The sequence below is a fragment of the Palaemon carinicauda genome, chromosome 19, assembly GCF_036898095.1.
Source record: "Palaemon carinicauda isolate YSFRI2023 chromosome 19, ASM3689809v2, whole genome shotgun sequence".
In the NCBI taxonomy this organism is placed as follows: domain Eukaryota; kingdom Metazoa; phylum Arthropoda; class Malacostraca; order Decapoda; family Palaemonidae; genus Palaemon; species Palaemon carinicauda.
In genome coordinates, this window is record NC_090743.1 from 27,844,981 (window position 1) to 27,859,315 (window position 14,335).

Consider the following 14,335-nt stretch of genomic DNA (forward strand, 5'->3'; position numbering starts at 1 on the left):
CGGTATCCCTTTGCCAGCATCCGCATCCATTTTTTTTTCTTATTTTTTAACCTGGCTGTCTAACTTATTTAATTTGATTCAATTTTACTATTTCAACTATCATTTTTCATTTAGAAAAAATCTCTTTAGTGAGACCTATTATTATGATTAAATCCTGGTCTAATAAAAAAAAATTAAAAACATTAAGAATATTAAATATCGACAATAATAACAACCAAAAAAAATAACATCAACAATATTACTAATGATAATAATAAATTAAAATTATTAAAATCATTATTAATATTGTAATTTCAATATAATTTTTACAAATAATATACTTTATGTTAGGCGCAAAGGGACTCCGTTAAATTTCGCCAGTCGTTTCTATCTTGACCTTTTAAACCAATACTTCTCTATTAGTACAGCGGCATAGCAGACCAATTGTTCAAATTGGTCTAAAAGCACCAAAATTGGCACACATGTAGATTAATATATTCTAAACATTTTTGGATATGGAGGCATTCAAGATTAGCCCTTAGGAAGATATGGCGGCCATTGTTCAAAATGGCCGCCATTTAACATTAGCGTCATTACATAGACTTCATTATGTGTCGTTAGTTTGGTGCTAGATGGGCCAAAATTCCCTTTTTTTACATCAGAATTAACATCAATAAATGTTTAACAGATATTTAGATGAATCTTCTCAAAAATGGCCCCCAAACTGGCCGCCATTTTGTGGAAAAAGTGGACATTTGATGAAGATTTCAATACTCAATGACATAATACCTCTAATAACCAGTACCTGATTTCAGGAACACACTTTAATTGCTCAAGTTGCTTTTTTATTTCAAATTGCTGGCAAAATTGCTAGTCAAAATAATACACAGAGTACGGGAAGTTTACAGTATGGTCAGATTGTAGTTATATAGTCGACCAAAAGCCCAGTCTCTAGGCACAGTACTTGTGTAATCCTGCAGTACATACATGTAATACAATAACGTAGATTTTGCCACACTATGTTAATTATGATTCCGAACTTTTCAAATCTGGTCACCAGAATTATGAATGTCTACAGATCATAATGTTGGTTAGCAAGTTTTCTGTCCCAATCTACTGGCATTCGCCTTCACAGAAACATAGACCAGTGCATTGCAGTGAAGCGTTCTTGCACTTGCAGCGGTTTTTGCAGCCTTTCTTGCATCCGCAAGACACCAGCTCATAGCAGGCCTTGGATGCCTCAGGGAGTGTGGTCCAGAGTGGTGTGTAGAGCCCATCATCACTCCGATGCCAGCCCCAGTCTGTTGGTGGAGGGAGCACGGGCGTTGGTACCAATGCCTGGCCCCAGACATGACCACCCTGAAGGGCAGATCTCTTCACATGCTGCTCCAGAGCAGCGTAGGTTGGCGGGATGTTCTGAACAGAGTTCGTCTTTGCAAAGAGCTGCTTTCTCGCCTTGTTGACGTCCTTGCATTTGCTTGTGCGGTCATACAGGAGTATGACAAACCTCTCGATGACATGCATTGTATCCTCTTGGATGCTTGTGGGTGCATTTGCCAGACTCAGCAGGGCATCAGTGAGTTCTGGCAGCGTGTTCCATGTTGCCCAGGCAGATTTCTTCCCATGTCCGACGAAGGCTGACACAGTATCACACCCTGTGATGGCATGAAACATTGGAAGAGCACATGCCTTCTCTGGACCAAGGGAGGAAGCTATTTCATGGGCTGCAATGTAGCGGTAGTTCTTGCCTGTCCCAAAGGCTACCCAGAGTTCGTCTCCAGCTGGTAGTTTCTGGACTACCATCACTGCTAGGACCACGACGTCACTGTCTACTGTTCGAACCTGTATCTGGTGGTGACCATGTTGTGCAGCATGTGCTACATGTAGCATCATGCGGGTGTCTGCCTCTTCTTGGTTGCATGGTGCGAGTGAGTTGACATCCTCTTGCTGTGGAACACAGATCACCTGCTCCCCATCAGTGACGACCAGTTCCTTGCCTTCTTCTTGAAAGGACTCTGCAAGCATGGTGGAGAGGTAGCTGAAGAGCTCCACTTTGTTGCTATCAACTCGCAGGAAACTTCCGTACGCGTGTGTCCACCTGGAAGGTTGTTACTTCATGTAGGGTCTCTGTGCCAGACTTTCCACAGAAAAAGCAGGAGGTGCCGCTGGTAGTGGCTTCTGAAGAGTGTGTTCTGGCGCGCTTGGCCTGGACATTGTCAGTACTATCAAATGCTGAGCTGCTTGCGATGCGTCTCTTCTCTGCTCTTCGTAGCATTGTGTTATTGTATTTGAGCATACATGTTTTATGCCACTTGGCCTGGTGGGCAACCATTGTCGCCTCAACACCTTGTCCTTCATCTAGTCTCTGTAACTGAACAGTTCTTGGCAGTTCTCCGAGTTCATCAAATTTGACCAAGTTTGCAGCCATTGTCGTGTATCCACTCCCAGGGTCTCGGCGTTTAGACAGTACTGGGCAGACAAGTGACTCTGTTGTCTCCTCTTGACATACAAGACACAGCTTCCAGTTTGTCTCAGGAGGTGTTGTGGGAGTACGTTGCTCAAAAGTATCGACCAGTTGGAACTTCTTTGCCATGGCTGCAGTCTGGAACAACGCGTCTCTGATGTCAGGTGGTGCTGCTGCTGCCTCACCTGCAAAGACACAAAACACCACCATGTTACCACAAGTTACTACTACAAGCACCATGACTATCAACACTATACTATTACTGCAGCCGCCGTCACTGCCACCAACGCTGCCGCTGCAAAGTAAAATTCATTTTCTTGTGAAATGGTAGCCAAATTATTTGGTAAGCACAGAAGTATGTGTAATTGTACAATACTTATCACCTCTAGCACACTTATCACCTTTAGCATCCACAAAAAGACAAATTATGGTACATATTCAATGACGCTAACGGTAAATAGCGGCCATTTTGAAAAATGGCCGCCAAATGTGCTACGGGGAGAATCTTGAATGCCTCCATATCCAAAATTGTTCAGAATGTATTAATCCACATGTGTGCCAATTTTGGTGCTTTTAGAACAATTTGAACAATTGGTTTCATATTTCTTACTATGCCGCTGGGCTATATTCATCACCATCTACTTCACGCTTCCTAGTCCTCAGCCTTGTGGAGCCCAGTTAAACGTTTGGTGAAATAATCTCTATTGGGGAGTGCGAAGAGCATGCCAGAACCATCTCCATTTTCCCCTCACCATGATCTCATCCACATAAGTCACTCAAGTAATCTCTATTATCGTTCGAATTCTAATCCTGTACTGCCATTTAACTTCCAATATCCTTCTGAAGGTTTTGTTCTCAAATCTACGAAATCAGTTAGATATTGTCTCATTGCCATACCACGACTCATGTCCATACAGTAACATCGATCTCGCTAAACTGATATCTAGCCGGATTTTTATATGTAATTTCAGGTGATTTGATTTCCAAATTTTACATAAACTAGCCCTTGTCTGATTTACCTTTTTTCAATCTTTCACTAAACTCTAATTCTAAAGAGCTTTTATCATCGTTCCCAAATACTTAAATGATTTCACCTCATTAATCCTTTCACCTTCCAATGATATTTTATCTTCCATTTCATATTCCGTTCTCATCGTCTGTCTTCCTTCTATTTACCTTCATCCCAACCTCGTGTGATATTTCATGCATTCAGGTAAACAAGCACCGTACATCATCTGGTATTCTGTTAATAAGGACAGCATCATCAGCATACTCTAGGTCAGCCAATTTTCTATTACAAATCCAGTCCAATCTTTCTCCGTCATCTCCAACTGTTCTACGCATTACAAAATCCATGAGGAGGGTAAACAACATAGGTGACAACACATTTCCTTGGAGTACGCCACTGATCACTGGCAATTCATTTGATAGGACTCCACAAACATTAACTTTGCACTTACTATGCTCATGAACAGACTTGATCAAATTTAACTATTTAAGAGGAATTCCACAATAACGCAGGACTCTCCACAAAATTGGCCAGTGCACATTATCAAAGGTTTTTCAGCCAACAAATGCTATCAAAAGTGGATTTCTATATTCTACACATTGCTTTACGTCTCAAAATGAAAATTTGGTCAGTGTAACTTCTACCTTTTCGCAATCCTGCTTGTTCATCTCTCAGCTTTTCATCAATCTTAATTACTAGTCTCTTTAGAATAAGCATACTATATCTTTCCATGAAAACTGACGTGTGATGTCTGTAATTATTGCAATCAGTCAGGTCTCCTTTTTTTTTTTTGTCATTTTCACCAACACTCTTAGCTCCCACTCATCAGGTTTTGCTTCTTGATGCCCCATTCTACAAAATAATCTTATAAGTTCTTGGGGTCATATAATTTTCAGCCAGTATCATCACACCAGTTATTCCATCGTAGTCGGGGCTTTCCATCTCCCGAGTTTTTTAATGATAGCTTCGACTTCAGGCACACTGAATTCATTCATAGGCACATCAAGGTCTTCATCAACTTCAGATATATCAATCAAATTATTCCCTTCGTATCTCCTATTCATACCCTCACTAAAGAGTTCCATCCATCGTTGTCTTTCGTCATCTCCTGTTGATTCATCTATATATATATCTACCTATTATATACATACTGTGTATATATATATATATATATATATATATATATATATATATATATATATTTAATTCTAACTCACCAGCATTCTTGCTCTCTTCGTGAGCTTACAGAAGCTTTTAATCTATCAAACTAATAATCTCTGGTTGGAAACTTCACGTAAAACAAGTCAACTTTGGAGCGAAACTCCTTTCCAAACAATGACACGTATCATCCCTCTATAAGAACTTTGATTAGGTCATTTATTTTTCCAATAGGTCAAGGGCTCAATTGCGTAGGCATTTCACGAGAAGTTTGGCCACCTGGGAAAATCTTACCTAATTTAATCACGTAAAACTTAAACTGGGAAAAGTCATGTCTGTGGTTCAGGCAGCTGATCTTAAATTTGTAGTTCAGGGAGCTGATCTTAAATTTATGCAACAACCCAACTATTCGATATTATAAATAAATATGAGAGAAGTTTTAACAAATAAGACTTGTTTAGTTTAATTAGTCAAGATGTTTGAATGTTTGAATACGGTATTATTCAAGTTATGAAAATTAGGGAAGTTTTAAGTAGCTTCATTAAGGTGGTCAGACATTACATAGTTGTTTGTCGGCAGTGTCGGGTCGTCGTAATAAGCTAAGAAGGGCATGATGCTTGCAACACACACACATACACACACACACACATATATATATATATATACATATATATATATATATATATATATATATATATATATATATATATGGTAACCAATGATTTCAGCCTTCTGGTTTCTCAGAGTCTTCAAAGAGAGAGAGAGAGAGAGAGAGAGAGAGAGAGAGAGAGAGAGAGAGAGAGAGAGAGAGAGAGAGAGAGAGAGAGAGAGAGATAATATAATAAATACTAACAGAGCGCGAGGACGTAAAATAAAATCTTTTATCCATGAACAACAATGGTTTTGTCATTATTGTATTATGTGAATACATTCTAATACATCATAACACGTGTATACATTTTAGTTGACTGACATATACTTGTGACATTACAGTATTGATATTATTGAGAAAAGCAACGTAACCTAAATGACACTATAAGTCAAACCAAACCAAAGTGGCGGGTGAGACACAATATATCGTGTCGCATCTGACGATTTCGGTCATTTTACCTGAAAATTTCTGTACAGACAAGTCCTGCAACAGAAGATGGATTAAGGTCTTTAAGGTGGGTGGGTTCCACCATTCATAATCCCGAATAGATTCTCCTTTTCAGCTTTTATTTCCAGTGGTCAGAGGAAAACAATTACATTGCCCAGAGGATTTTTGGCTTCTTAGACCAGCGGTCATAGCCTATAAGCCAATCAGAGATACATAGGTAGGGCACTATTAGATTAAAAGTCATTCAGACCTACATTTCTCCGTAAAACCCATATGTCCTCTTCATGGGATTGTTTCTTTACCTTTAATTTCCTGTATGTATGTATGTATGTATGTATGTATGTATGTATGTATGTATGTATGTATGTATGTATGTGTATATATATACATATACACACACACACACACACACATATATATATATATATATATATATATATATAGATGTGTGTATATATTCATATATACATAGAGAGATATACATAGTCTAATTTATCACACAATTTCTTTTACTCATGCTTCATTATATAGGTAAATGAGCTTTATAATGCCCAACGCTTGGACTATGCCGCAAATCCCGTGACCCATCCATTAATTTTTATTATTATTACTAGCTAAGCTACAATCCTGGTTGGAAGAGCAAGATGCTATAAGCCCAAGGGCTCCAACAGGGAAAATAGCCCAGTGAGGAAAGGAAATAAGGAAATAAACAAACGATATAAGAAGTAATGAAAATTAAAATAAAATATTTTAAAAACATTAACAATATTAAAACAGATATTTGATATATAAACTATAAAAGGACTTGTGTAAGCCTGTTCAACATAAAAACATTTGCTGGGAGTTTGAACTTTTGAAGCTTATAAGATTAAGACTCCAATAAAAGCAATAAAAGTAATTTCAAACAAACATAGTTTATAATTGGCACTTCATTTCATCTCTCTTATGTAAAGCAATGTTTTGATAAGTACAGCCAGTCAATCGACAGCACTTACAATGTCCACTTCTACACCTCCATGAGAGAGAGAGAGAGAGAGAGAGAGAGAGAGAGAGAGAGAGAGAGAGAGAGAGAGGGGGGGGGAGAGAGAATTAGGGTGTTATGACGGATACAAAATGTACATAAAAGTAATGTGATTGCAAATAATTCCAGCAAACCGAGAACTAAAACTAAATAAATAGGGAAATAATCTCTATGTTTGCTCCAAAATGATCAGGAGTTACAACGTTTAAGATTTAAATGTCAAACTCCACTCGGACAAAGACACAAGATAAAACAGTTAATCCGCAGGTCAATTTGTTCGTCCTTACCGTCAACGGGCGGTCTTGAAAGTATAATGTCCGAAATATTTCGATGTAGAGACGATGCATTGAGAAAAGAGCTTCTTTCACCCGCCACTTTGGTTTGGTTTGACTTATAAATGCAGTGATTTTCTTTTTTAATTACCTTTCAGTTTCTTTTTATCCTTTTTTCCAAAGGAGTGAAGCTTTTATCTTCAAAATTTTTCCACTTTGCTACTCACTTTTGATGAAGCTAAAAAATTCTACAGCATCAAGAACCGGAAAAATTCTGACGGTTCCACTGTCTTCTGAATCTAGACTAATGACTGCTCCTTATTTGAGAGTCAACGCACAGGGGAAATTTTGATGTGGCCTTTCCGACGTGAAAGGCGATAAGGGGTGATACAAAATTAGCGCCTTGTTAAAAAGGCTCATAAACCCACTTTCTATATATAGATAAAAAAACAAAAGGTAATTACATATAAGGGTCCCAAACGTTCATAACCAACTTCCTATACATAGATAATAAATGGAAAAGGCAAATAAATATTAGAGTACCTACCGTTCATTAACCCACATTCTATATATGGATAAAAAAGGGGAGAAGGTAATTTACAATTACATGTACAAAGAGTTCATGAGAAGTATCGAGTGAGAGTTATGAATGAATCATTCTCCTTCAGGAAGTAATCTCACGTTATGTGGCAAGGAATTCTGAAATTTAAAGATATATTGCCTCAGTGTTATTTCTTTCTTGCTCAAATTCAGGGTAAATCGGAGTGCCAGCTAACGAGTCGAGCTTGATTCATTGGCCTGGTTAATTTACTCCTTTTTTTAATAAATAATAACAAATCAGAATCGTGATATCTACTTCTAATATACTTCAGTTTAATTTTCTTGTTTTATTTCAGGAGGAGAAAAAATACTAAAAATTCCGCCAGTCATCAAATACCCTTACTTCATCGATGGCGTCCAATACTTCCCATTCAGGTAAAACTGCATTCATCCTCATTATTAAAAACCAGAGGTTGATTTAACGTAGACATAAAGAATTTAGCGTACCTTTAAACAATAGTTATATCTATGAATGTATCAGTCACCAATACTCTGACTATGTTCTAAGGAAGTTAAAACCCATTTCTATTTCACGACAAAAGTATATCTCTGAAACGCTTACCAACGCTTTATTCAAATACTGCAACAATCATGATACTAGCCTTTCTTCTTCCACTGCACTTGTAAGTATCGTAAATTTCGTGACACAAGTCTTTCATCTTTGATATTTGGTGTTCCTCAGGGTAGTGTTCTTGGCCCATTACTTTTCCTAATATATACACGTGACATGTGGTTTGGCCTAGGAAACAAGCTTGATGCGTATGCAGATGATGCATTTGTATCACGAGTGGTACTGGTCTTCCTATATCCAATACTTTTGTAATTTCTGTAACTAACTTCACATACGTCTTTTGTCTTCCAAACATTTTGTAATCATCGTAAATAACTTCTCTTAAGTATTTCGTTTTCCAAACATTTGGTAAATGTCGAAGTAATTCACCTAAGACTTCCATCTTCCAGACATGTAATCTTGTTACTAGCCTATCATTTTCCATATTCTTTGAAAATATCACCTTTATTCACGGTACCAGTTTTTCATCATTAAGCAATTCAGTAATTAAGTCGCAACCTCTGTAATAAAGTCATCTATTTCTCAGCATTTTGTTTTATAAAATTTTTATCTTATCATTTTCCATTACTCTCGCCACGGCCGTCTCATTTTCTCACGCTGATGTTCTACCTTCCAGGACCCTGGCCATGATCATAACTCTAGTATCCCTCATAGTCTTCTCTTGGTTGGCGCAAAAGCTGCACGACGCCGGATATTTCAAGGACGTCTTCGATGTCCTGAACAACGACAGCATCACCGTTATCACAGCGGACACTATCAGGGCTCCATCCCAGCCTGGAGGACTGGATAATCCGGCTCTGGATTTGCACGCCAATGGGAAGAAGAAAGAACCGACAGGGGACATCTATAAGGAAGCGAGGGAAATGGCGCATTTCTAATCAAATCTATTTATTCAGTACTCCATAAAAGTTAAATTTCAGAATAATTTATTTCTTTAATCAGTATAATTACTGAAAAAAATCATGGACCAACAACGGCGAGATTTAAATTCAATACATGTACCTTTAAATTATAGTTTGAGACTATGTATATATGTTCCATAGAACTCCTTTATAACCCAAGCATTCTATAATAGCATAACTAACTAAAAGATAGTATTTAACAACGTAAAGCTGACTAAATCCAAAGTAAAATCAAGGGATTTCTTAAATTTATGGGGGTTAGGGTGAAAATAGATGGTATTTTACCTTATCTAGTTTAAGACAATATTTGATTTATTATTATTATCATTATTATTATTATTATTATTATTATTATTATTATTATTATTATTATTATTATTATTATTAATATTAGCTATGCAACAACCCTAGTTGGAATAGCAGGATGTTATAAGACCAAGACCTCTAACGGGGAAAAATAGCTCAGTGGGAAAACAAATAAAAAAAATAACAATGAATAAATATAAAATATCTTAAGATCAGTAACAACGTCAAAATAGATGTAACATATAAAGACTATAAACAGAGACTTATGCAAGCCTGTTCAACATTTCGCTGCAAATTTGAACTTCTGAAGTTCCACAGAATCAAATGCCAAATTAGGAAGAACACCCCACAATCTGGTCACAGCAGGAATAAAATTTCTAGAATACTGTGTAGTGCTGAGCCTTAGTTAGAACCTCCTAGAGAACCTAGACAAGGGTTTCAATGGGTGAAAGGTAAAAAAATATAAAAATAAATGCACATCGCAATATATTTGGGAAAACTCTTAATTTGATAGATGTCCTAAATCCTTGAATATCCTCCTTAAAAATTACCTGTCAAAATGTCAAAGTGGCCTTAAAGAGAGTGATGAATCCTTCCATTCAAAGCATGTTTTCGATGCTCGTATGGCTAACGACCTCCTGTCACGGAGCGTGCTGGACGTAGAAAATATATATTTATATTTTTTATTTATATTGAAGGATATGTGACGTAAAGTTAGAAATGACGTAGACTGAATAAACGTTATGTGTGTATATATATATACACACACACACATATATATATATATATATACATATATATATATATATATATATATATATATATATATATATATATATACATACATACATATATATATCTGTATATATATACATATATATATGTATATATATATATATATATATATATATATATATATATATACCACTTTCTGATTGGGGATACCTATTACATGGTGAAAGGGTTTGCTTATCGACATGATCAGCGAAGCTGTCCTAGTCACGGTCACTTATACTAGGTTGGTTAGCTGTGAGTGGTCAGACGAAAATCTCTCACCATCACCAATCCGCGGTGGGCAGCGTGGTGATGAAATGGCCAAACCCCAGACATGACCAAGGACATCTCTGAGGCCTTTGTCCTGCAATGGACGAGAAATTGCTGTATTCGTTGTTATTGTTGATATATATATATATATATATATATATATATATATATACACAGTATTTAGTTAGATGGATATTTACATATATGTGCGTGCCAATGTTCACTTCGCAAAAACAAGTCGAATCAAAACTGACAGCAAAATGGCAAATTGCAGGTTAATGAAAATCCCCAAAACCCGGAATTAAATCTATTTCGACCTGACACTTCGATTTATGGGAGAAACACACGAGGCAATGGCTGTATGAATAATTACAAAGTGCAATTGGCAAGAGAGAGAGAGCGAGGAAAATTCACTCTTCAGAGAAAATATAATTCTCTTGAATTCTCGGCGAAAATTTCTTTCTTTATTTTTTGAGTGACTTATGTACGTGACCCGTTAGAACCGACGGCTAAATATTCCAAGATGCGCACACACACGCACACGCCTTTCACCAGGGTATGACTACCCCCTCTTCCCCCTACCAGAGGGACGGGAGAGCTAGCGTGACCGGAAAGAAGTATATACATATGTATACAGTATATATATATTATATATATATATATATATATATACATAATATATATATATATATATATATATATATATATATATATATATATTTATATATATATACATACATATATATATAGTATATAATATTTATATATAAATATATTCTATATGTGTATATATACATATATGTATATTAATGTGTGTATATACACACACACACACACACACATATATATATATATATATATATATATATATATATATATATATATATATACATATATATACATATATATATATGCATATATATACATATATATATATATATATATATATATATATATATATATATATATAGCCAGACTCTTGCTTTTTATTATATAGGAAAGATTAGGGCAAATTCATATATAGTTATTACATAAGCATTCCAGATTATATCTAACTGCATGAATATCCGTTCCTCAGACAAGCTCTGGGGATGGTGCTGCAAGACCCATTTGAAGCAAAGTGAACCGTGAAACAGTAGACTGGGAACGAACCGCGGCCCTAGCAATTATATTCACCAACAAGATAAAAAATGGTGCATGAAATTCGTATCCTATTTATTTTTTACTTTAAAAGGTTAAAATAACTTCTGAAAGAATGATAGCATCATTATTAATTTTCTCTTTAGTTATTCTTTCCTTATAGTTTATGTAATTTTCATTGGCAAGTAAAATAACAGCCAAATTTATTGAAAGACTGAACTGGATTATAATTTGATATTTAAATAACCTACCTCATATCACGTATGTACCTAGACATTTTGGCTGCGGCTACATACATACAAAAATTATATAAGACATTATCCATATTAATTCTTAGAGCATTTACATCCGCACAACCACAGAATTTAATCACGTGCAAAGCTTTTAACTTCGGAAAATAAATGTTTTCCTATAACTCTTGTTTTACTGTAATTCCTACCTAGTGTTAAATTCTGAATCGGGGGCCATTAATTCTATTCTACTTTAGGAATAACTTCTATTAAGTAACTGGAGTGATTCCCCAAGCAAGAAAATCACAGACTGGGAGAAACTTGTGAACAACTTCCTTCAAGTCAACATGAAAGTGGCTAAACCAGGACACTTTCTGTTATTTTAGTTTGACGTGCAGGAGACAGAAGAGGTGGGTCGCTGATTGATGGAACAGCGATTGATTCACTTCTGCTCAAAAGGTAACAGAGACACACGGGCTCTTGTGCTGACAGCTCGTAAGAGAAAAAAATAACTAGATAAAGGTAAAGGGTCTGGTTTCAGTTCCAGTTTTAACAGAATAGATGCTCACCAGAAAGTCACCCGGGCAAGCCCAACCCCAACCTATGGTGCCCAACCACAGTATTGACCTAAACAGTAAACACCTTAAACTCACGGTCCCAGGCTGGGATCGATCTGCTGCCATGCGAATGCTAGGCAATCACGTTAATCCTATACTAGCCAGGAGGCTAAGTTAAACCAAGACTCAAGTATCAAGACTTATCAAGTTGGAAAAAGGATCCTGTGGTAAAATTTTGCAAAAGTAATAAAACTATAAGATAAATTTTACTTTCAAGAAAAGTGGTGAGTCTTAATTAAGTTACAGGAAAACATAAGCCGGCGTGGTACTGTGGAGATGGCTGGGTGTGTAAGAACGAAAATGTACACGGAAGAGTGATTGCTTTTTCATGTGAAAAATAAAATTTATGTTTGAATACAAGATGTAAGAATAGGCTTCAAACAACATTCTCTTTATTTTTTAAAGATAATGATTAAAGAAATGAGGACAGTCTTGTAGAATCAACAGACATTCTCTCTCTCTCTCTCTCTCTCTCTCTCTCTCTCTCTCTCTCTCTCTCTCTCTCTCTCTCTCTCTCTCTCTCTCTCTCTCTCACACCAAAATATCTTGATTCTAAAGACGTGCCTCATTTTTTAAGCATTATCTTTAAAAAGAGAGAATACGTTATTTGCAGCCTTCTTCATTTTAAGTGTTCAGTACTTCTCTTGTAGTTTATTTATTTCCTTATTTCCTTTCCAAATTGGGGTATTTTTCCCTGTTGGAGTTTTGGGACATAAAGCATCCTGCTTTTCCAACTAGGCTTGTAGTTTTGCTAGTAGTAGTAGTAGTAGTAGTAGTAGTAGTAGTAGTAGTAGTAGTAGTAATCTTACATCTTGCATTCAAGAGGGGAAGACTATCATTTACTCGCAATTATGCTTTAATGGATGGCATTTATCGACCACGAGAAAGGTTCTGATTCTGTCAAAAGCTAATTAGTAATGAAACCCTAAGTGCGAAGCATTATCGATCGCAAATGACACCTATGAAGAATTTCTAAAGCAAAAAAAGGGACAATGTCATAATGGGTAGGAAATGGTTGATGACATTGACATATACCCACAGTCTTTACGACAATAACCAAAATAATTGTGGAGACTTCAACAATGAATTCTGACCAAAATACACACTTCTACGCTTAAGAAACGCTGCTTATAAAAAAACACGTGGGAATGAGATATACAAGTTAAAAACAGCTGTTGTCTACCATCTGAGAGACTATGAAGAAAATAACAACAGACTAACCTTGTTGGCGGGAGTCATTATCGATGAGTTAGTCGATTTGAATGAATAGTTCGTTAAAAGTTCTTCATTATTCACGGACGGTTTTCTAACGAAAAATAATGATGCAATCCTCCAGACAATAGAGGAACAATGAAATCAAATGAGGGCAGAATTAATAAGAGCTCAGGTTATCTAATGACGAATATTTGATGAATTTTGAAGTTTTCATGGACCTAACGTCATGTCTTTGATGGAAGAAGGTATAACAAATGTTGCCGAGATTGGTCAACACAATTTCTAATTACTCCGATGCGGAATTTACACATCTAATTCAATCAATGCGAATCACAAAAAAACTTATCAGATTTATTTGGAGGAGTTCTAATTATACTGTACATGTAACTTATTATTTGCATAAACGATGAGATAACGAGAAAATAAGAGGCCTCGTTACAACAGAATAGTAAAGTGGTATTACGACTATTATTATTATTAGCTAAGGTACAACCCTAATTGGAAAAGCAGGATGCTATACGCCCAAGGGCTCCAACAGGAAAATCAGCCCCGTGAGGAAAGGAAATAAGGAAACATAGGATAACATGCCTGAGTATACCCTTAAGCAAGACAATTCTAACCCAAGACAGTGGAAGACCATGTCATAATTTCTTCTAATCCTTGAACATCAATATGAAAACAAAGCTGTCAAGAGAACTTTCAAAGAAT

General features: G+C 36.1%; 1 protein-coding gene and 1 long non-coding RNA gene across 2 annotated transcripts in view; one reads left to right on the plus strand and one right to left on the minus strand.

Annotated features, from left to right (window-relative positions):
* Positions 1-10,116, plus strand: part of LOC137658540 (high-affinity choline transporter 1-like) — a 254,295-nt gene extending 244,179 nt beyond the window's left edge. Inside the window, exons 13-14 of the mRNA XM_068393387.1 lie at positions 7,899-7,977; positions 8,790-10,116. Coding sequence (XP_068249488.1) covers positions 7,899-7,977; positions 8,790-9,051 — 341 coding nt within the window. The 3' untranslated portion in view covers positions 9,052-10,116. The remainder of the gene's footprint in view (positions 1-7,898; positions 7,978-8,789) is intronic.
* Positions 1-14,335, minus strand: part of LOC137658541 (uncharacterized) — a 347,029-nt gene that overhangs the window by 69,973 nt on the left and 262,721 nt on the right. The window lies entirely within an intron of this gene.